Source organism: Mus musculus, chromosome 3 (genome assembly GCF_000001635.26).
Source record: "Mus musculus strain C57BL/6J chromosome 3, GRCm38.p6 C57BL/6J".
Lineage (NCBI taxonomy): Eukaryota > Metazoa > Chordata > Mammalia > Rodentia > Muridae > Mus > Mus musculus.
The window spans coordinates 65,656,658-65,677,787 of record NC_000069.6 but is presented as its reverse complement, the minus strand read 5'-3'; the positions used below and the strand labels follow the sequence as shown (position 1 = coordinate 65,677,787).

The 21,130-nt window shown below is 43.3% G+C and overlaps 1 protein-coding gene and 1 non-coding gene across 5 annotated transcripts in view; both read right to left on the bottom strand.

The window, feature by feature from the left end:
- Lekr1 (leucine, glutamate and lysine rich 1) overlaps positions 1–18,249 on the bottom strand; it is a 176,989-nt gene extending 158,740 nt beyond the window's left edge. For 2 of the 4 annotated variants that reach the window (NM_001166659.1, NM_001037923.4), the window contains exons 1-2: positions 11,477–11,560; positions 8,610–8,698 (exon numbers count right to left, since the gene is read on the bottom strand). In NM_001166659.1, the coding sequence (NP_001160131.1) occupies positions 8,610–8,657 (48 nt within the window). In that variant the 5' untranslated portion in view covers positions 8,658–8,698; positions 11,477–11,560. Of the gene's footprint in view, positions 1–8,609; positions 8,699–11,476; positions 12,168–16,260; positions 16,363–18,166 lie in introns of those variants that run through there. The other 2 variants (XM_006501847.3, XM_006501844.2) reach the window with 2 other exon arrangements.
- Positions 18,250–18,361: 112 nt separating this feature from the next.
- On the bottom strand, positions 18,362–18,500 carry Mir8120 (microRNA 8120). The gene has a single exon (NR_106200.1). It is a non-coding gene; the product is annotated as a microRNA 8120 (primary transcript).
- Between the last annotated feature and the right edge of the window lie 2,630 nt (positions 18,501–21,130).

The window sequence follows — 21,130 nt, the reverse complement described above, 5'->3', positions numbered from 1 at the left end:
ATTTTCCCATAACATTTTAAGTTTACAGTTTTGTGTTGGACTACATTCATAACTATCCTGAGCTATATGGGAATCATAAAGACATGCTGTGCTCATAGGTTTATGTAAATGACTCAAAAGTAGTTAAAATAAAATATACTTAGAAACACTGTCTACCTAGGCTCTCCAGCTGACACACTGGACCCAGACTTGGGTAGAGACCCTCCATTCTCCTTCCTGCCTTCACTCTTATCTCTCCAGGCTCATCCCAGCCCTGTACAGATTGCTTGCTGGAGTATCTCCTACCTCCATTCACTGGGGACTCCACAGAGGACTCAGCTTTCTCCCCCTCCCCGCCCCCACACCACTTTTCATCAGCTACTAATACCTAGAAACACTCCCCACAGGATCCCCATGGTCACACCCAGCAGGAAGTGAGGTAAGGAAGAGCACTATCCTTCCTCTCCTCCTTCACCATCTTTCCATCCCTTCTCATCCGCAACCTGATGATGACAACCTGCTTACAGATGCCCCTCTCCCACCTCTAGAGACCCCAGAGTCCCCTAGCCCTTTCATCCCTGGCTTTCTAGATGATTCTTTACCTTACTACAACCTATTTGTAGTATCCCCTTGTCACACTACACCTCCAGCTCCCAGGGGACCCTGCCTCTAGGTATGAACAGGATCCCCTTAGCTGTTTCTTGAAGTTCCTCTCAGCCTTTTCTCTCAGCTCATCTTTCTTCCTCTCTGCCACCCACGAACTTGCAGAAGCACTCACTACCAAGCAACTGACATCCATCACACTTTCCTAAGATCCAGGGAGGACAAAGAGATGAAGGAACAGAACAACCTTAGATGCCTGGACACCAGGGCAAAAACACAGTAACAGCCAGGACGATATGTCTGCACTAGATCCCAGTAACCCTACTCCAGTAGGCCCTGAGAAATGCAAGACAGCTGAATCCCAAAACAAGGACTTCAAAATAGCAATTATGAGTATGTTCAAGGACCTTAAAGAAGCCTAATGGAGTCTGTAAAAACACAGTAGAATGAAATAATAAAAACTATTCACAACATGAAAGTAGGATTTAACAAAGAAACAGAATCATTAAAAAAAAAAACTCAAACTGAAATAAAACTAGAAATGAACAATTTAGGAAGTCAAACAGAAACCTCAAAAGTAAGTTTCAACCACAGAGTACAAAACATGGAAGAGAGAATCTCAGGCATTGAAGACAGGGTACCAGAAATGAATACCTCAGCCAAAGATAATATTAAACCTAAAATAAACAATAAATAAATAAATATCCGGGCACAAAACATCCAGGAAATCTAGGACAAATAAAAGGGCAAATCTACAAATAAAGGAATATAGGAAGGAGGAACAACAAACAAGCAAAAGTAATTACTTAATTAAAAACGAGGAAACTCTTCATACAACCAACCTGAATAAATTCTGAAATATTGCCTAATAAAAAATTACACCCAAATTGTTGTATATTATGTGATGTCCATTTATATAACATTCTTAAATTAACTAAATTGTTGACGATCAGATCAACAGTTACCAGGAGTCATAGCATGGAGGGAGGGAGGAAAGAGAAACGGGAAATTTGAGGTAAGTACAGTTTTTAAAAGACAAAGTGAGGAATCACTGCTCTGAACTGATTGCATCAACTGTCAATCTTCTGGTTATAATATCACCCTTTAGCCTGCCAAATGTTACCCCATAAAACCTCTCCATATTACTTCTGAAAATTGCATGTAAGTTTAATTTTCAAGCCATAAAAATAAATAAATCTGATTTAAATTAAAATACCAGATCAATATAAAGACATTTTATTGAGCAGTAAATAGGTAAATAAGTAAATAAATGTTGAATGTGTGCTATAAAAATTATGCATGCCACTTTATGACCACCTCCACATGAGGGCAAGGCCTACTTCCTCCAATAGCTCTCTTTCTCCTAGGAACCCAGGAACCTCTATAACCTTCTACAGCCAGTCAGCAAAAGAACTTTTTAACCACAAATCAAAAAATGAAGATTTTTCAAGATTGCATGTGTGATGGTTTGTATATCCTTGGACCAGGGAGTGGCACCATCTGAAGGTGTGGCCTTGTTGGAATAGGTGTGACCTGGTTGGAATGGGTGTGTCACTGTGGGTGTGGGTATAAGATCCTCACCCTAGTTGCCTGGAAGTCAGTCTTCCACTAGCAGCCTTTGGATGAAGACATAGAACTCTCAGCTCCTCCTGTGCCATGCCTGCCTGGACACTGCCATGCTCTCACCTTTATAATAATGGACTGAACTTCTGAACCTGTAAGCCAGCCCTAATTAAATGTTGTTTTTTATAAGACTTGCCTTGGTCATGGTATCTGTTCACAACAGTAAAACCCTAACTAAGACAGAAGTTGGTACTGGGAATGGGGTATTGCTGTGAAAAGCCTGACCATGCTTTTATTTGAAGGAATGTGGATTGTGGGACTTTGTATTTGGAAAGCAGTGGAATGCTTTAAATGGGGCTTACTGGGTCATCCTGGTAGGAATATGGAAGACTTTGTTGCTGGAAATTATTTGAACTGTGTTGACCTGGCTCAAGAGATTTCAAAGGAGAAGAATTTCAGAATGTGGCATAAAGACTGGTTTTGTGGTATTTTGGTGAAGAATGTGGCTACTTTTTGCCCTTGTCTGAAAAGTTTGCCTGAGGCTAAGGTGAAGAGACTTGGATTAATTGCATTGACAAAAGAAGTTTCAAAAAAAGCCCAGCAGAGACTTTGTTCTCTGGTTAAGTCTTATGAAGAGAAGTTTGAACAAGCATAGCAAGCCAGTAGAAGCAAGCCAGTAAAGAACATCCCTCCATGGCCTCTGCATCAGCTCCTGCTCCCTGACCTGTTTGAGTTCCAGTCCTGACTTCCTTTGGTGATGAACCGCAATGTGGAAGTGTAAGCCAAATAAACCCTTTCCTCCCCAGCTTGCTTCTTGGTCATGATGTTTGTGCAGGAATAGAAACCCTGACTAAGACAGCATGTTTTCAAAATATTTTTACTAATGAAATACTTTGGATCACAGCATTAAGTAAATAATGTTCCCATAAATTACACAGCTTGCATCATAAGGTGTCAGAACTGCAAGTGCTTTACAACATACACACACATACATAACACAATACACACACACATAACACAATACACACACACACACCTTTCCAGAATGCTCAATCTAACATTTCTGAGACCACTTTCTTTCTTTCTCCGCTCTAACTCAATACAAAATCTGAACCTAACCACAGTGGCCCAAAGCGACCTGAAAAATTAAGTTTATTTTCTCTGGCAGTGACAACCTGTGCTTGGAAATATAAAACTGTTATCCTGAATAAATTTCAAAGTTCCAAAGTACTAAAATTACTTTACTGAAACAGGACGACACGAGCCATTAGTACTGGGGAAGGCTTGTTACCCAGAAGGAACAGTGTGCTCTCCAGCCCCTGCACAGACACTTCTGTTTTGCAAAATAAACAACCCTGCTCCCTTTACTTTGTGTTGGGTGGTAATCAAGATCTCCTGGCTAAAATCATGTAATGTCTTCATTTTGTCACCATTTTAAAAACAAGGGATTAACTCTGCCTGTGGGAACTGACTTTCCACTACTTTGTTGCTGTTCTTTTTGACCTAGTCATGTCCCCTAGCAAAAACGCAAAACTTTGTTTTATTTTTTTCTCACAAGAGGACATCAGTCTCTAAAACGAGTCAACACTTCTGAGAGGAGAAGATACACAGTTCGGACTGCTGATCTCTAAGTGCTGCTTTCAGTTTAAACTGTAAGCGTGAAAGAATTCAGAGCTGCACTGCGTTCTACTTGCAGAAGCCTGGATGAAGCTTCCAGCCACACTGCTGGTTATCCGAGGCCAGACAGGCAGGAATCTGCTTGGCCCAGAGAACGAACAGACTCGGAGATACTGTTAAGTACACACAGAAGGGAAATGTAGGGTTCAGCAAAAGGCAGCAGGGACATATATGCCCCATGGGCCTCCTGTACACTCTTTGTCACTTCTGGAGATGGAAGTCTGGGAAGTGCTGTGTGCTCAGCCAGAAACTATGATAAAAAGCAAAAAGAACCAGGAAATGAAAGTCAAAGATTATCTTATTTCTTCTTCCCCAAGATTCCCTGAGGAGATAAGATCAGAGAGAGGCAACTTAATCTTTGCCTCTGAGCGGGCAATAGACTCTCACTTCAGCTTATTACCCATCATTCTTCTCCATTCTTTCCTTTGATGGCCTCCTCTCTCACCTCCTTTTTAGTTTCCTCCAACTGTCATTTCTCCACTACTGCTCCTTTTGCTATTAATGGTACAGTGAAGCACAGCCATTTTCACATTTTAATGCATTGAACATCCATTATCATATCACACAGCAAAAGAACAGAGAGAAAGAAGAAAGAGCTCTCTCACCTCTCCTCTCTGATTTCTGCGGAAACCCTCCTTGCCTATACACAGAAAAAGAAAATAAAGAAACACAGCAGGGGCATCTTTAGGAAGAAGGACCAGCCTATAAAGTAATACAAAAGTTAAGACAAGAAAGAAGGGGAAAAAAAAGGCTTTGAAAGCCATGGCAGTCGCTGTACACTAACACTGATTCATCCACCTCCAGTCTTTCTTCCTCCCCAAAAAAGTGGAGCACATTTTCTAAGCCATTATGAAACATGGCCTTTTCTCCATCCTAAAAAAGAATTGATTCTAATTTGAATTGCCACTATTGTAATTACAAATTATTCATGATAATTATCCCTTATGTAAAGTGCTTACAAACACAAGAGGTTCAGATTTCAGATTTTCTAAGGCTTTGGAATATAAGCACATATAAGACGAGATCTCTGAGCTCAGACCCAAGTCTAATACAATCCTCATTCATGTTTTACCTGTGTGAAACACCTAGCCTAAATATGATCCTATTCATCTTAATAAATGCATGCATGTAACAAATTCATAGTGTAACATTTACATTTATAGCACAATATAAGCACTGAGTTCTTCCAGCTTTTGAAGCATGTTGCATTTCAGATCAGGGATGCTTAATATGTATATTCAAATATTTAACATGATTCTATCTATTAGAATGATGCAATCTGGTCATTAGTTAGTTAAACTAGTTAATGTGGACAGTGTGGATAACACACAGGTAAAGTTTTGAAAGATAAATGCTTACTTTTAAAGATTTCCTAAGTTTGGGGATGTCCACATATACATCTTGGCTTCTTTATAGTCAAGCCATCAGCATTAATGGGTATAAAAGTATTCTCTTATAAGAGTATCTAACTTGGGTCTGAGAAAAAGCACAAAGTTATACTTTACTTTCTACATATTGTGCAGGACAGGGCTATAACTAGTATCCTCGTCCCTGGGTTTAGACATTGACCCTCTCCTACTGTCCCCTTTTCTGCAGTGACAAGACAGTACCTGCCATCCTTACTCCTGACTCCCTCCATGACAGCAGCACTCTGCAACCCTGAGTCTATTGAAATACTCGGCTTCAGGAGCCACCTCTAGAGTCATGCCTTCTATACAAAACTCCACCTATGATGATCCCCAGTATCCAGGGATTCCTTCTCAGAAGCACAGCCTGCAGGAACCAGTTCTCCCTATCACGGGTCCCAGGGATCCAACTGAAAGCACCAGGCTTGGCAGCTGATGCCTGTACCAGCTGAACAACTTCTTTGGCCTCCTGGACACTGCCTTATGGAACTTAAATCGTAACACTGTCTTAAAGACTTTTAATGTTACTTAATTTTTTTCCTGACAAGTGATTAGGATATGAAATATGGGCTTTTTGTTTTTAGTATTTCCTTTTGTTTTACCGTTTCTTTTAACCTCTATTATAGCCAAGCTATTTCATGAAAGGAACACAGTTCAGGTGAGGTGACGCTGAATTTTTTGAAACCCATGGAAGTACCATATCTGAAGCAGCAGCACAGCTGAGCTTCCTATCTGCTTAGCACTTTACAGTGAACTTCAGAGGTAAAGAGAATGACATGGGGTGATTTAAAGGATCTCTTCTGGTAACCACACTCCCTTTAAAGTTTCCATAAATCTGGAAGGTGGGCAGCAAGAACAGCACCACGTCAAGTTAACGCCATGACTAATGCTAACAGGCCACCCACTGCAGCACACACAGGCCAAAGCACCGCTGAGAACTGACCATGGCTTCCAGTGATGAGTAATGAATTATTATTAATGAAGAACTGACTGTAAGGCTGGGGATACTGCTAAATTACAGACACATTGAGGTCCTACATTCATTTCTTAGCAGGATAAAGGGTGAAGGAGTTGATGATGCTACAGAAGCTATGTCAACAGGGACAGCAAGCGCATACAGTTGTAACACAATTTATGTCAATTTTTAAGAGGTTAAAGTTATTGTATTTATAATGTATGGATTGGAAAAACTAAATATAGAAGAAATGCCTTTACCTGAAAACAGATGTAAACTAATACAGTGGAGGGTAGTATAAAAGCTATAAAGTGCTTGTTAACTAGAGTAAACAAATTATAAATAAAAAAATCAAAGCTGGTACGATAATTCAGCAAATAGAGATACTCATTGCCAAGCCTGACAACCTAAGTTTGAGCTCTAGGACCCACATGGTAGAAGAAGAGAACCAACTCCCACCAGTCCCTCAAATGCTGTGGTCCAAACCCTCGCACGCACGCACGCACGCACGCACGCACGCACGCACACACACACACACACTGTACTGGCTGGTTTTGTATGTCAACTTGACACAGGCTGGAGTTATCACAAAGAAGCTTTTGGTCAGATAGCCAGCTAGGCCAGCCTGTGCCATGCTGAACACTTCTGACAGGCCCTGAACAAATGACACAGTCATCACACTGCCTGCTCTGGCCCCTGAATATGCAGCCACAGCCAGCACTGTTTGAAACCATTTGTATCAAAGTTTCTACTATTATGGGCCTACGCAAACTCCAGATGACCCTGCAACTATTTCTACCTAGACCAGAGTAGGGGAGCATTTTCCATGGTGTCCTAGCTAGTAATGTGACTGTTAAGGACAGGCACAAAGCAGGCATTGTCTTTTTGATGCATGCGAGGCTGGCTGTGGTTCCTGTAAACACCTTTTCTCTGGATACATAACTGGCTGTGTGCTCACTAGGAGAGCTGGATAGGAAACACCCTCCTGTGTTTCCTCCCTCATTTTGTAACACTGTGCTCAGGAGAAGGTTTCTTCCCTGTGTGACTTCTTGCCCACATTTGATAACACAGGCTAAGCTGGTAACCACAGTGGAGATGGTGGCTCACCGGCTGCAGCAGTCACGGCTGAGCAGCCAGCACAGTGAGCCACAGACATGGCTGGGAGGTGAGCACACTGAGCCACAGAAGTAGTAGAGCAGCCAGCCAGCTGACAACTGCGGCAAGAGCAGAGCCGGGCAGCCAGCAGGCCAAGCTGCAGAGAGCCGGGCAGCCAACAGGCCAAGCTGCAGAGAGCCGGGCAGCCAACAGGCCAAGCTGCAGAGCTGCAGAGTGGCAGCTGTCAAAGATGTGCAGCCACTGAACTGTGCATGTGCCCAGGGCAGCAGCAAAAGTCTGGTCATACGGCCTGCCAAATGGCAGCGGTAACTCAACCAGAGGCCACAGCAACAAGAGCAACTGGATAATCCAAGAAGGTGGTCAAGGTGAAAATGAGAGGAACCGTGGAAACACAGAAAAGGCAGGAAGCTGAAGAACTGGAGCTTGTGAGGGACCAGCAAGAGGAACTGCAGGCCTTGGTCACAAAGAGTTTCAGAAAGTAGAGTGTCTTTAGAGCCAGGGGTCCTCAAAACAGTCCCCAGGTCTAGGGGTTTTAAAACTGGTTACCACCAAGGGCTTAGGAATCCTAACTCCCTAGGTCCACACAAGAGCTGAAATACTTGTAAAGCTAAGGGTCTTGGACCTCTAAGCCTGTACAGGAGTTCAAACACTTCTAAAGCTAAGGCTCCTGCTACTTGAGGCCTTCCTGAGAGCTGAATATTGCAGAGTGCTACCTGCTTTTGTTCCCACCTGCCTGCTGCCAACACTCAAAATACTAAGGAATCCTGGAAAAGTATCTCCTTGCCCAGCCACAATCTCCATCTGGATAGAACAAAGGACAACACGGATTGGTAACTGATTACAATCGTATCTAAACCAGGTATGGTGGTGCTCACCTCTAATCCCAGCTCTCAGGAGGCAAAGGGAGGCAGATCTCTGTGAATTCCAGGCCTGCAGGTCTATGCATGAGTTCTAAGCCAGCCAATGCTATACAATTAGATCCTATCTAAAACAAAACACAATTAAGCAGCACCTGGCACACAGTGGTTGATGAGAATTAATGTACGTGAAAATGCATCATGAAAAGAAATCACAAAAGGCTATAAACAAGTCTAGAATCTGCTTCCACTGGGACTCTAAAGCCAGAAGTGAGATTCTGCATCTGTCTTGTTACACGTTCTGTGCAGTCAACGTTCCAGCGTGGCTACTCCTCCCACCGCAGACTCATCCCTGGTTCTGCTGTAGTTCTCTAAGTTCACTCTCCAGTATTTTACAATGATCTAACCGCTGAGACTCTCCTAATGTTACGCTCTTATAATGCCACATCATACCTTTTGGATTTCTTCAGGTAAGGCATGCATGGGAATGTGACGATCCATAGTTCCCCAAACGTACTGAGAGAGCACTGCAGAAAAACAGCCTGAAAACATTGATGGCCATAGTCAGAATTCATTTAATGACAAGGAAATTCAAATGACTTAAACTTTCTTAGTATCTGAGGACGAACTGGCAAGAAACACTTCAAAGGTGCTTGTTTCTCCAACTCCACAGTAGAAGCTACAATTTAAGTTTCCTCAGCTAGTTTTTAAGCCACTCACACAGAAAGATATTTCAATTATTGACTTATATACCTTTTCTTTCAGAAGTGTATAAACTAATAGTAAAATAATAACAGTGCTTTACTAATTATTTGTTTTGCAGCAGAGTAACTGTAGGATTTTAAGTAGACTTATTTCAGTGTTGTTCTGAAAAATTATAGATATCAAGACCAAATAATATCGTATTATAGCTCAGCAGGATAAGAAAAAAAAAATGCTTGTGCCATCGAGGCTTGCTTAAATTATAGAGTACAAAAAATAGAGTTACTAAGTTATGAAATCCAGGCGCTGAGCCGAAGAGCCACCAAAGCATCAGAGACAACATAGCAACTGTAACAGAGATGGAGATCCACATAAATTTATCTAGATTTTACTTTTAACAGATTTTCATTTGCTAATACCAACAATTCAATATAAAACTTTTTTTTATTACTTTCATGAAACCACAGACAACAGAGACATTATTTTCTTTCTTCAGAGTTTTTCCAAATTGGACAAAGAATACCCAATCCACTCTTGATGAAGAGTCTGCCTCTCTGTCCACGGAAAGAGTAAAGGGAACTAAGAACGGCTTACTGATTAAAGCCCACGCACTGTAATGCCAGTACCCATAAATGTAGAAATAGCAGCTTTGGCGGGCAGAGACAGGGATCCTAGAAGCAAGCTGGGCGACTGGGCTCACTGAGCTGGCTGACCAGTTCAGAACTCAGGTGAGAGGTCCTGTAAGGTAGAGAGTGATGAAGACACTGGGCATCAAACTCCAGCCTCCACACATACAAAAACATGCATACACAGGTGTGCCTATGAACATGAATACACACATGGATTTGTACTAACCAAATGTCAGAGAGAGAGAGAGAGAGAGGTAGAAGATGTCAAGGCCAGAATGGTTGAGTGGAACAGATTCAAGTGAAAGAAACACAGATTCCACAGCAGAAAAGATGGTCTAAGGCCCGTGTCTGCAGAACACAGGCAATGTGAGAGTCAAGAGAGGATAATGACCTATCTTTTGGGTGGGGGATGGGAAATCAGCAAAGGCTTCCTAAGATTGAGTTAAATTAGGGGCAAGAGAGTGAAGGAAAAAATAATGCTGGTGTTATTTTTGTAAACTATGCAACCATCAGTGGAGGAGAGATTCCTCAACCCTGTGTTAGCCCAAAATATCCCTCATTTCAATAAGCTACTATTTAAAACAAACAAAACTAGTGAGCTGTCTTCCCACGTGTGTGCTTGGTAATATTAACTGAGGCCAACCACGGGAGTAATGGTAATTATGTGGACATGGGTCCAAGTGACCAAGTACATAATCATATACTGTCATAGTCACATGGCAAGAAACCAGAAGGCATTATCTTCAGTTAAGCCATCATTGGTGAATGGAAATGATAGTATCTTGGGCTCCACAGGAATATTTTTCCCTTATACAGCCAACTATATCTCCTCTTAAAGTGCCATCCACAAAAGTATTAGCAAGCATGGACCTAAATAACGTATAAATTCAAGGTACCAGTGGGATGTTTATTATTTAATGCCTTCGCTGTGACTACTCTTAACATATTACTATGTCACCAGAAGTGGCAGGCTTCTGGCTATGAAAGAAAAATTTAAAAATAGCACCCTGGTAAATTTGAAAGACCTCTAAAACGAAGTGGAGGAGAAACTGATGTCAATGCACATCGCACAAGACATAGTAACAAGATTACAGGCAAGATACATTCATTGGATTCGTCCCAAGAACATGTGTAACTTGTCCTCATATAAAGACACTTTATTGTAAACCCATGTAAACTGTGAGTGCAGACTGTAATAACTAGGTGCTTTTCTGCTAAGCAATGCATGCTGATGATTACAACTAAGAGGTGGGCACCTAAAATTCCCAAGGTGACTAGAAGGGTACTACTTTCTTTAACGTTTATTTTTGTTATTGCCTATATTTTAAGAAACAGCTTGTAAGCCGATTAGAAAAGTCCATTGGGTCTTTATAAAGATGTGACTACTCGTGAAAAGAATAGTAGAATCCACATATAATTCCGCTTTTCAAGAAGTGTAGGGCTGTTTGCTCTTTAGCAGAAGAAAACGTGATTTTTAAGTTACCCATTCAGTATTTTAACCAAACAAGTTCCTTTTGGTCTTTCCCATTATATATGTGGAAACTGTCCTTGGCAAAAGTACAGAGGTACGTGGCCGCTGCTACGTGCGTTTGAGAACCTTCTCTGTGACACTGGTCACGAGATAGACGTGCGTGTTCTTAAACGCAGAAATGCCCTTGGTGGTTCATTTCCGATTCTTACACCGGTGTCACGCCCGGTCATTAACTCAGGTTCTGCTTCCAGGCCCTTCCTCAAGTACCATTCCGGGGGCGTGATTCACCGAAGGGCAGGTCGGGGGCAAGAGAGCAGGAGGTCACTGCAGGAAACTAACCGCCCGACCGGACTGCGCTGGCCCAGGCCTCGCCTGGGGCGCCGAGAGGCCGCCCCACCTTCCCGCCTTCCTCCTCCCGACCCCCGCCGCCCCGCAGTCCCGCGCCGCCAGTCTCTGCGCCGGAACTGTGTCCCCGCCGACCGGGTCCTCTGAGGACTGAGGAAGGCCATGACCCTCACCTAGCCCGGGACTCCGCAGGGTGTAAAACGGCTTCCCTGGTCTCCCGGGCGACCGCGCTGCACGTTGGCCTGACGTCAAGGCGCGGTGACGTCACAGCCCCCGCCGACGCGGAAGCGGAGCTTCTTTTGCATCATTTGTCCCAAAAGCGAGCTAGGCGGAAGCTGGAGCGGGTGGCGGGGGTCGAAGGAGAGGGCGGATTTACGCGCGGTTCTGTGACGGACGGGGATGGGGCTCTGGAACCCGCGGGGACGACGGGCAGCCGAGGCTGATGAAGAGGCGGGAAGTGGGTGGCCATGTGCCTCATCTGCAGGGGCAATCATTGTTGTCGAACGGAAGGAAAAGAAGCTTTTAAGTGGAATTGACTGGGGAAGGCTTGCTTAGAATTTCATTCTGGTCCAAAGAAGTCAAGATGACGGGTTTAGTTCATGAAGTATTACTGAGACGTGCTACTGCACACTCAAGTAATGGAAGGCCTCTTGTTTTTACACACTGACGACTTCCCTTTATTCATACTTTATTCATAAAACAAATACTGATGACCTACTACGCAACAAGCAAGCAGGATGAGATGATGCTTGGTGACTAACACAGGCCACTGGTATGATTAGTGTCTTCGTAGTCTGCTCCTTTTCCAGGAGCATCTGAGGTCCAAAGTTCTGATCCTCCAGTAACTAAAGAAAACACGGTTTCCTAGCAGAAAAGAACAATAATTGCTGTTAAAGAATAGTTTGCATGAATAGAAAGAAAAGGCATTGGAGAGAGGAAGGTGAACAGGTGATTTGAAATAGTGCCAGATCTATTGGAGCTGCTGGTTGATCACTAGTATGAAAATAACCGCATGAAAATAGTGAATACTCCCCTAAGTCATGAAAGATATAGATTATGCAGAAACTAACAACAGTTACTTACTATTGAGTAACTAGTATTATGTACTGTATATCATTGAATATATACAAGAGGGCTAGAAACAGAGGGCTTCTGACAGCATCACCACGAACACTACACAAAATGTCTCGGTAACTAACATCACTAGATATTAGGAATTTTATACCAAAAGTATTGTTATAGGGCACATAACTACAGTTTGGACAATAATTACCGAGCACTTGTATCTAAAAAGGAAGGCAATCCTCTGAAAATGGGATGAAATCCCATGGAAATGCTATAATTCACTTTCATCTATGCCTCTTCGTTACACATCACCTTGAGTCCATTTTCCTTACCACTGTAAATGCCCTCTCAATCCTAAATCCCATTGCTAATTAGCCACAAGCCTAACTTTCTGTAGGAGTGCCACATGTGGCACTCCTACAGAAAGTTTTCATTATTATATAAAGTCCAGTTTAGGTAGTGGTAGACCCAGTAAGAATTTAAAAAGAAAGGATAGCTTCCGGAAAGAACAGAAATAAGAAGTGTATTTCCAATTGGCCTATGCCAAATGGTCAGCCCTTGAAAACATGCATACAAGAAACAGTATGTGGCCTCTACAGGTTGTATTTGGAAATATATGTGTATATGCAAATGCATGTTTGAATCCAAGAACAATTGGGTAAAAGAAAGACAGTTTGTGCCTAATCTAATTGCATCTCGTTATGCCCTGTTTGGTGGATATCACTGGGAGGCCTGCTCCTTCCTGAAGAGAAATAGAGGGGCAGTAAGTCTGGGGGAGAGGGGAGGTTGAGGCCAGGGGCTAGAAAGGGGCTAGGAAGGATGGAGGGAGGGGAGGTTGCAGTCAGGATGTATGAGAGAAGAATAGAGAAAAGAGAGGCCATGAATTTGAAGGAGAGTGGAGAGAGTTATATGCTGTAATTAATATAAAAGCAATATAAAAGCAAATCTTTAAATCCTCTAAAATGAAACGTGTGAGTGAGTGTGTGTGTGTGTGTGTGTGTGTGTGTGTATACATACACTTTCAAAAAAGGTTAGCAGATTAGCACAGGTCAACTTTTGAGTACTGAAGAAAAAGGGTTGTTTTTGTTTTTGTTTTTGTTTTCGAGACAGGGTTTCTCTGTGTAGCCCTGGCTGTCCTGTAACTCACTTTGTAGACCAGGCTGGCCTCTAACTCAGAAATCCTCCTGCCTCTGCCTCCCGAGTGCTGGGATTAAAGGCATGTGCCACCACGCTCGGCAGCTATTTCACTTTTTACCATGACTTTTAAAGACAAGCCACCGTTTTAAAAAGAAAATTAAAAATTAAATTCCTTTTAATTTCTTTGTGACCCTTCATTGTTATTCTCTTTGAGGGTCAGTAACCCCCCAGGGGGTGCCCTCCTAGTTTATAGAGTGTCTGGATATGAATGAGACTCAGTTTTCCACGTGTCCTGTAGGTGTCTTACAGTTTATAAGAACTCCCATGTGTTTGTTGTCATAGGGATTTCCCAAAAATACTTATCACATGGGACAGTCATTTGGGGACACTTGTGTCATGAAACCTCCCTACCTTTCCCATGCACCTATGAAAAGCAGTATAGGAAAAATAGGTACTTTGTTTATAAATCTGCTAAAAACCAGCAGGAAGTCCACCCAAGATGGCTGATTTTAAAGTCAATGCTAGCTGGTACAAAGGTAGCATGATAAAATTACACTGAAGTCCAACAGTATTTTCATCCTGCAAGTCACAATACAATACAACTCTGTCCTCTTGTAAGTTTGAATAAAACGGTTCCGACGGGGCCTCCCAGGTTGGAAACAACAGCTGCTTTCATTGCTATTTCTGGGTTTCGTCCAGTGCAAGTGCAGAATTTTTAAAACGCCAGCATGTATTGGGTTCTCTCTGTTTGCCAGGCACTTCATGCACAATGCTCCGTTTGCTTGAGAACCCTTCCAAACCTAACGCTGTCAGGTGCTACGTACTGTTTACTTTCACCCAAATGATAGAAGTGGCCAAGGGCATGGCCCATCATGTAAACACAGGGGTGCACTGGATCCAGGGTGAGTGCACGTGGAAACACGTGTTGCCTTAGTTGTCTCTGCCAGACAGCCAGTCCTCCTGGGACGTTTGCCTACTGTGGTTAGAGACACATGTCTCAAACGTGGTTTCTTCATGACGTTTCCCGTACAGCTTCTAGTTTTCAAAAGAGGTTAGCTGCAAAGACCACTTGGCTTTGTTTTACCCGCCCCAACACATTTGCCTCTACTGTGCTGTCACACTTAAAGCTGCAGATTGCCTTATAAAGCTGTTTTGCATACTGAGCCCCCAAAAGCTGTGGTCTAGAAGTGAGTTAGACCACAAAATACTATTTTTAGGCTTGAGCTCTGTATTTTTTTATTCATCCCATAGATGCAATATAAAGTTGAGTATGTGATGCAGTAAAGGTCCTGGAGTTTGAGTGGCATCTCTCTAGAAAGAACTTCCAAGGCTTTGCTGTTTGTACAGGAACAAACTGTGTAACAAATTTGAATTTGTTTGAGTCTTAGACTTTAATTTTTGAACATATTTCTAATGAGACAAGCTAGATGCTTGCATGATAACTGTCTACTCTCAAATGTGAAAATTAAGACACCGCTACAGGAGCTGGAGAGATGGCCCACCAGTTAAGAGCCCTGTCTGCTCTTCCAGAGGTTCAGTTCAGTTGAACCCTAGGTTCAATTCCCAGCACCTACATGGCAGCTCACAGCTTTCTGTATCTCCAACTCAAGGATATTTGACACTCTCACATAGATGTTCATACAGGCAAGACACCAATGCCCATAAAATAAAAATGAATAATCATTTTTTTAAAAGATACTCACTACAGCAAAATGTTTTATGACCATAAATGTATCTTCTTTGGACTCCTCACTAATGGTAAGTGTTTCATTTTTTAAAAATGTATTGTGTCAATATAATTCAATATTTGTTACATCCATATATTTTTAAAATATGAAGGTATAAGCTCTAATGAAGGCAATTTAACACCTATAGTAAATTTGATACTCAAAACTAGGACAGTGATAACTTCTTAAAAATTAATCTTCCCAGTAACTCAAATTCCTTCCACTAAACTCAAAGGATCCCAATCTGGCCTATAATAAACACCTCATAAATATTAGATATTTCAAAAAAACCTGAAAACTGGGGGCTGGAGAGATGACTCAGAAGTTAAGAGCACACACAGCTCTTTCTGCAGAGGACCCTCTTTCAGTTCCTGCCACCCACTAAGGCCAGGTTAACATTACTCATCACTTCAAATCCAGAGGCTCTCATAACCTCTTCTGTACTCCAAGGGCATCTTCGCTTGAGTGTACATAGAATGCACAGGGAGACACATACACATATCAATAATTCAAACATGGATTTAAAAAAAAAACCCTAAACCAAAAATTAGGAAGTTGCTTATACATAGAAAAATAACAAAAAACAAAACCTTTCATCATTGGCAGTGGTAATGCACCCTGCAGTTCTGACCCTTGGGACTAGGAGGCAGAGTAACCTTGAGCTGTAAGTCACCCTGGACTACACAGCAAGACGCCGTCTAAAACAAACAAACAAACAAACAAACAAAAAACCCTTTCATTTCTGAGATGTCCACAGTTACCTTAATTCACATTATTTTGATGTGTGCCTGGCAGAGGTGATTCTGTTTTCCCTTATATGATGAAGTATGTATCTGTACATTTGATTTTAGATAGCTACTAAATTTACAGGAAACGAGGTATAGTCATTTTCCTAATGTTGTATATCTCTACTAAAGACTTAATGCCGTTCACAAAATTGTCAGCTGGGGTTGTGGCTCAGTAGGGAAGAGTACTTGCCTAGCATGCCTGAGGTCCAATGTCACGTATGGCAATGTGTTGGCTCATACCTGTAATCCCAGCACTTGGGAAGTGGAGGCAAGAAGACCAGAAGTTCAGCATCATACTCAGCTCCACAGTTAGTTCGAAGCCATCCTCAGCCACATAGAATTCTGTCCCATAAAGGAAAATAGTTATATCACCGTAAATACATGCTAGGAAACTGTTAGTAAAAATTGCCAAGCATCATTTTCAGCTTATCAATCCGATGTTATTAAAATAATTGTAGTAGCCCAATTCATCAGGATATAGAGCAACTAGCTAGCACTCCTTAACATTGCTGCTAAAGAATTAACACATTTATTACTTTTTAAGGGATTTAAATTTTTGAAGTGTTCAAAAACTATGGAAGTAAGACATTTGATCTGCCATCTTCCTTTTGTTCCAGAACCTAGACCTCTTTACCCTCATCTCTACCTATCTATTCCCAAGCACCCCTTAGGCTTCCCAAGTCCAGGGATGGATTCAGTTCCGGTCAATTCCACAAGGCTCTTCTATGAGATCAGCCACCCAGTTCTGATAAAGAAGCTCCAAGAAGTTATTGGAAGGGTCATTCGGTGTCCATCAGAGTCTTAGTTATAAAGCTTTAGGGCTGGAAATACTACCGTCTGGGCATGTAGCTAAGTTCCTGTCTGTCATTCAAAAGCCCTGGGATTGAGTGATCGTCAACAGCACATAAAGCTGGCATAGTATAACAAGTCTGTCATTTGAGTCATCCCTGTCCAGGCAGAAAGATCGGAAGTCCAAATCACAGCAAATTAGAAGCCAGCCTGGGCTACATGAGCCTCATTGAAACAGTAAGTACAAGAGAAAGGAAACTAGAAATACTAAAATGTGAAATAAACTTGTTCAAACCACAAGATTGTACAGCTGATAGAAGGGTTGTTGCAGGACAAGTAGGCTGAGTTGGGAGGATCACAAGTTCAAGGCCAACCTAGGTAACTTAGTAACTTTCCTTGACACACTTTGAGTCACATGCTGGCCTTTTAACCTCATCACTAAGGCAAGGAGTTGGGTGACACAACTGGTTCAACTTCAGCCAACTTGGTCAAACTCTTGACCAAGTGTTTGGGACCAGGAAAGGCAAGACCGGACACACGGACACTTCTAATTACATAGCTAGAGGAGAATCAGAATCCAGGGAAGGGGTCAGTTGTGCGCAGGAGAAGGCAAACATTAACTACGTTCACTTAATGCCAGCCCAGGAGAACCCTGCTTCCTTAGTAATGCGCGTGTGTGGAGGGGATGGGAGATGAGGGACTGGGCACCATAGGCCCCTAATGCTACCCTAGGGGAATAAAGGGACAAGTTCACCAAAGTCAAAGTTACAGAAAGGAGATTGGTGTGAGGTTTTCCACGTTTCCAGTTTAATGGAGTGGTTTTGTGTTAAACTGGGTGTCAATGTTTTCCTTCTGAAATCTTCAAATCTCCATAAATAGCTGCATGAAAAACACTTTTTGGTCACATAATTTTGCCTAAGAGTTTACTTAGATTCAGCACTCTTAAAACCTGTGTGTTCCCTTAATTTCCTTTGAGCTTTTGAGTCATCACAATGAAGAGTTCTCCAGTTATGGCAATGGGCGCACGGGGGGGGGGGGGGGGGGGAGTGCTTCTGGGAAGGATGAGACCAAAGGATCACGACTGTTTTCTGAAATGAAGTTTTGTTCCAATGAGCAACACTTGCATCCCAACGCCTCTGCCTTGTTCTGCTTCCTTTGTCAGCACATCTCGGGACTTGTGAACTGTGCCTCTGGGCCTAACCCATTCCTTAGAAAGTTTCTGCGGCTTATTGCTATTGACAGAGCAGCTCCGGCTCCCGACTGGATTAATGCATCTGTCTGAGCAGGTTTTACTGCCCAGGTTACCGGTGTTCCGATAACACCAAGACACGGTGAACTGGCTGCCCCACCCACAAACCTATCGTGACTGCGGTCCCCGGGTTGTAAAGTGGACGGCGGCTCCGCCCTGCAGCACCTGTGCCCCCAGCACGAAGTGCGTGCTGCTGGGAGCCGGCGGGTCACGCAAGCCCGGGCCTCCCGCCGCCGCTCGCGTGCGCTCCCGGGGCTTCCTGGCCGCCCAGGCTGGCCTTGCGTGCCGATGGCGCCGCGTAATCCGCGGAGGAATCCTATTCCGGACGCCTTCTCTAGCCGGAGGGGGTGCCCTGCTCCTTAGCCGGCCAGGAAGTTTCCGGCTCGGAAGTTGCAAGGCACACGCAAGTCGGCGACAAGGACAGAACAGGCAGGGAGGACGGATCCCGAAACCCGGAGGAGCTCCTGTAGACATGGGACAGGGTGGCAGCTGTGCGAGTGCAGGGGGCAGGGGGAGGGGCTGAGGATCTCTGAGCACCAGGATCGGGCGGGGAAGTTTCTGTCCTTGTGACCTTTGGGGCGGGATGGAGGTAACTTGAGGAATGACAAAGGGAATCGAGGGAGGTCGTGGCGACCTGGCCGGGTTTATCTGCAGCTCTGGCTCGCTGCTCTGAGACCCAGGGGCGTGCATCTGGTTACGCCGCGTGCAGGCGACGGGAAGCGCGTGTCGTGAGCAACAGCGATGAGATCAGTTTGCATAACCACAGCGTCGGGGTGGGGAGTGCAGCCAGTCACGCAGCCACCACCCGACCCGGCGCAGACTCTGCCCGGGTGGCCACGGCTGCCCCACGGGATTCGGGTGGCAGGAGCTGGGGTGGTCCTGCCCCTTCCAGGCTCCGGCCTTCTGAGGCGTCAGAACTATTCCAAGGGAGTGGTGAGGCAGTGGGGGGAAGAAAGCCACACAAAGCGCAACCTGCAGAGTTAGCAAGCGGGATTCTATTAGGCAGCTTTCTAGTCACACTGAAAAAACCACTGTGCCGAGTAGGTAACTTCAAAGACTACTATCATGGAAATCAAAGATCATTAAAGGGGGCCTTTAATTTGTTTATACTATTTCGCTAAGCAGTCCTTCGGATGTGTGCGTGAAATTTAATTTATGCACTCAAGTCTGGAGTCCTGGTTTAGCAAAGGAAATAATTATGAATTCAGCTAAGCGTATGGGTACAAACGGATTACTTAAAAGAACAATGAACTGGAAAAAAATTCCAGCTTCTAACTAACAAGGCCATTACATTCAGCTTTTCACGGTCTTGAACATCTTGAGCAGGCTCAACAATACGTGGCGGAAACTTCTAATTAAGCATTTTAAAACGCTAGCATTTACGCCAGGAAAACGTCAAGAATGCCTTATGTTATAGACATGTGACTACCATCTACACATAGACTAAGTAGTGTATCTGGCAGTTTTGTACTTCAGGCATCTTCTTAGTATACTAGCAGTTCACTGGTAGGTCAGTCAGTTATGAAGTAGGATTAAACACCATGAAAAATCGCAACCTGGAATTTCGAAAGACTCTTCTGCAGATGTGACGTTCACGTGATGCGAGTTCACGTGATGCGACTTCAGTAAAGACGAACCTAAGTGCCTAGCACACAGCATCAAAATAAAATCTTGGATGAATGAATGAATGAATGAATGTGTATGGGATACCCTCTGATGATTGCAGCTCTGCAGTAAGTGAATCATGCCTCTCTGGTAAAGTGTAAATTAGACTCCCAGCATTCCAGGGCGGCGGCAACTTTTACCTACCACAGGTGCTTTGAGATGTTTATAGAAAGAGGGCATATATTCAATTATTACAAACTGTTCAAAAAAACTAAAAAAGTATAATGTTTAAAACTGTGATGTCAATTTTATTTGATAGGGTTTATCAAGCACTGACTTATGGAATAAGAAGCTGAATATATCATTACATCAAATATTTGACTTACAGTCAAGTTTTTGATCAGTCTTTTGATTCATAGAATCTTAAAGGAAAGAGACCTTCCTGATATACTTTTCTGCTGCTTCATGCCCGGGTATCTAGGATTAGAAATGTATTAAATCCATTGAGACTGACTGTGTGAGGGATTGTTAAAGTTGGGCGTCTTGCAGACAAAACCGATTGCTCAATGTGTAAATGGTCTCTATTGAAATGCAAAGCACGGAAGGAATACTAATGCCTTGCACACATCTTTGTGTAAATGTAAAAATCTTGTCTCCTTTTGAAGCTCTCAGTAGAGGACCTTTGAGAAGAAAAGGACAGTCAACAGAGAGGAGCTTTCTGAAATGGAGCGGAAGCGTCAGACAATGCAGTTAGCCAATTTTGACTGGAATCAGAAAGCAGATACTGTAGCCAATCTCTTCCATTTAGAAAATTATAAAGCAGGGCAAGGATTTGACTCAGTAGTGGAACACTTGCACTGTGGGTGGGGAGCTTTGGGTTCAAAGTCAAATCTAAAATACAAAACAAAAAGCATATGATACTATCTGTCTTTCTTCTCTTCATAGCTACCCTAATTTTTCTTAATGTCCTCTGTCGTCACTTTAAGGCCAGGATCCTACACTGTTGTTCACATTACGGATTGCATGCTGACACCTGGAGAGGAGGCGAATAGGAACTGATCTCCAGTCTGACAGAGACGTGTGCTTTTGCATCCTCCCGACAAGGGAAGTCTCTCTTGATAATGTGAACAAAGGCACCTCGAGGCTTGCAGCAGAGTGATTTGTCCTCTGGAACAAATCTGCTCCTTCTGCTGGTTGATTTGTATTTAGTTCCCAATTGCATTTAATAGTGTTGCTCTGCAAAGAGGGGGAGGAAGGCATTAGGACTGGAAATGTGCAGGGGCCCAGGCTGATGGAGCTGTGCATCGAACGATGTCACCTTCCAAGGTCTCATTATGAATTGCCGCCCAGGCAAGACAGTATGTGTAGAACGTTCAATAAAGAGCAATGACAGGGCAAACCAGAAGAGCCTTAGCTACCAATCCAATGTCTGAGCCATGCGTTGCACTGGGGAATGATAGTCAGTGT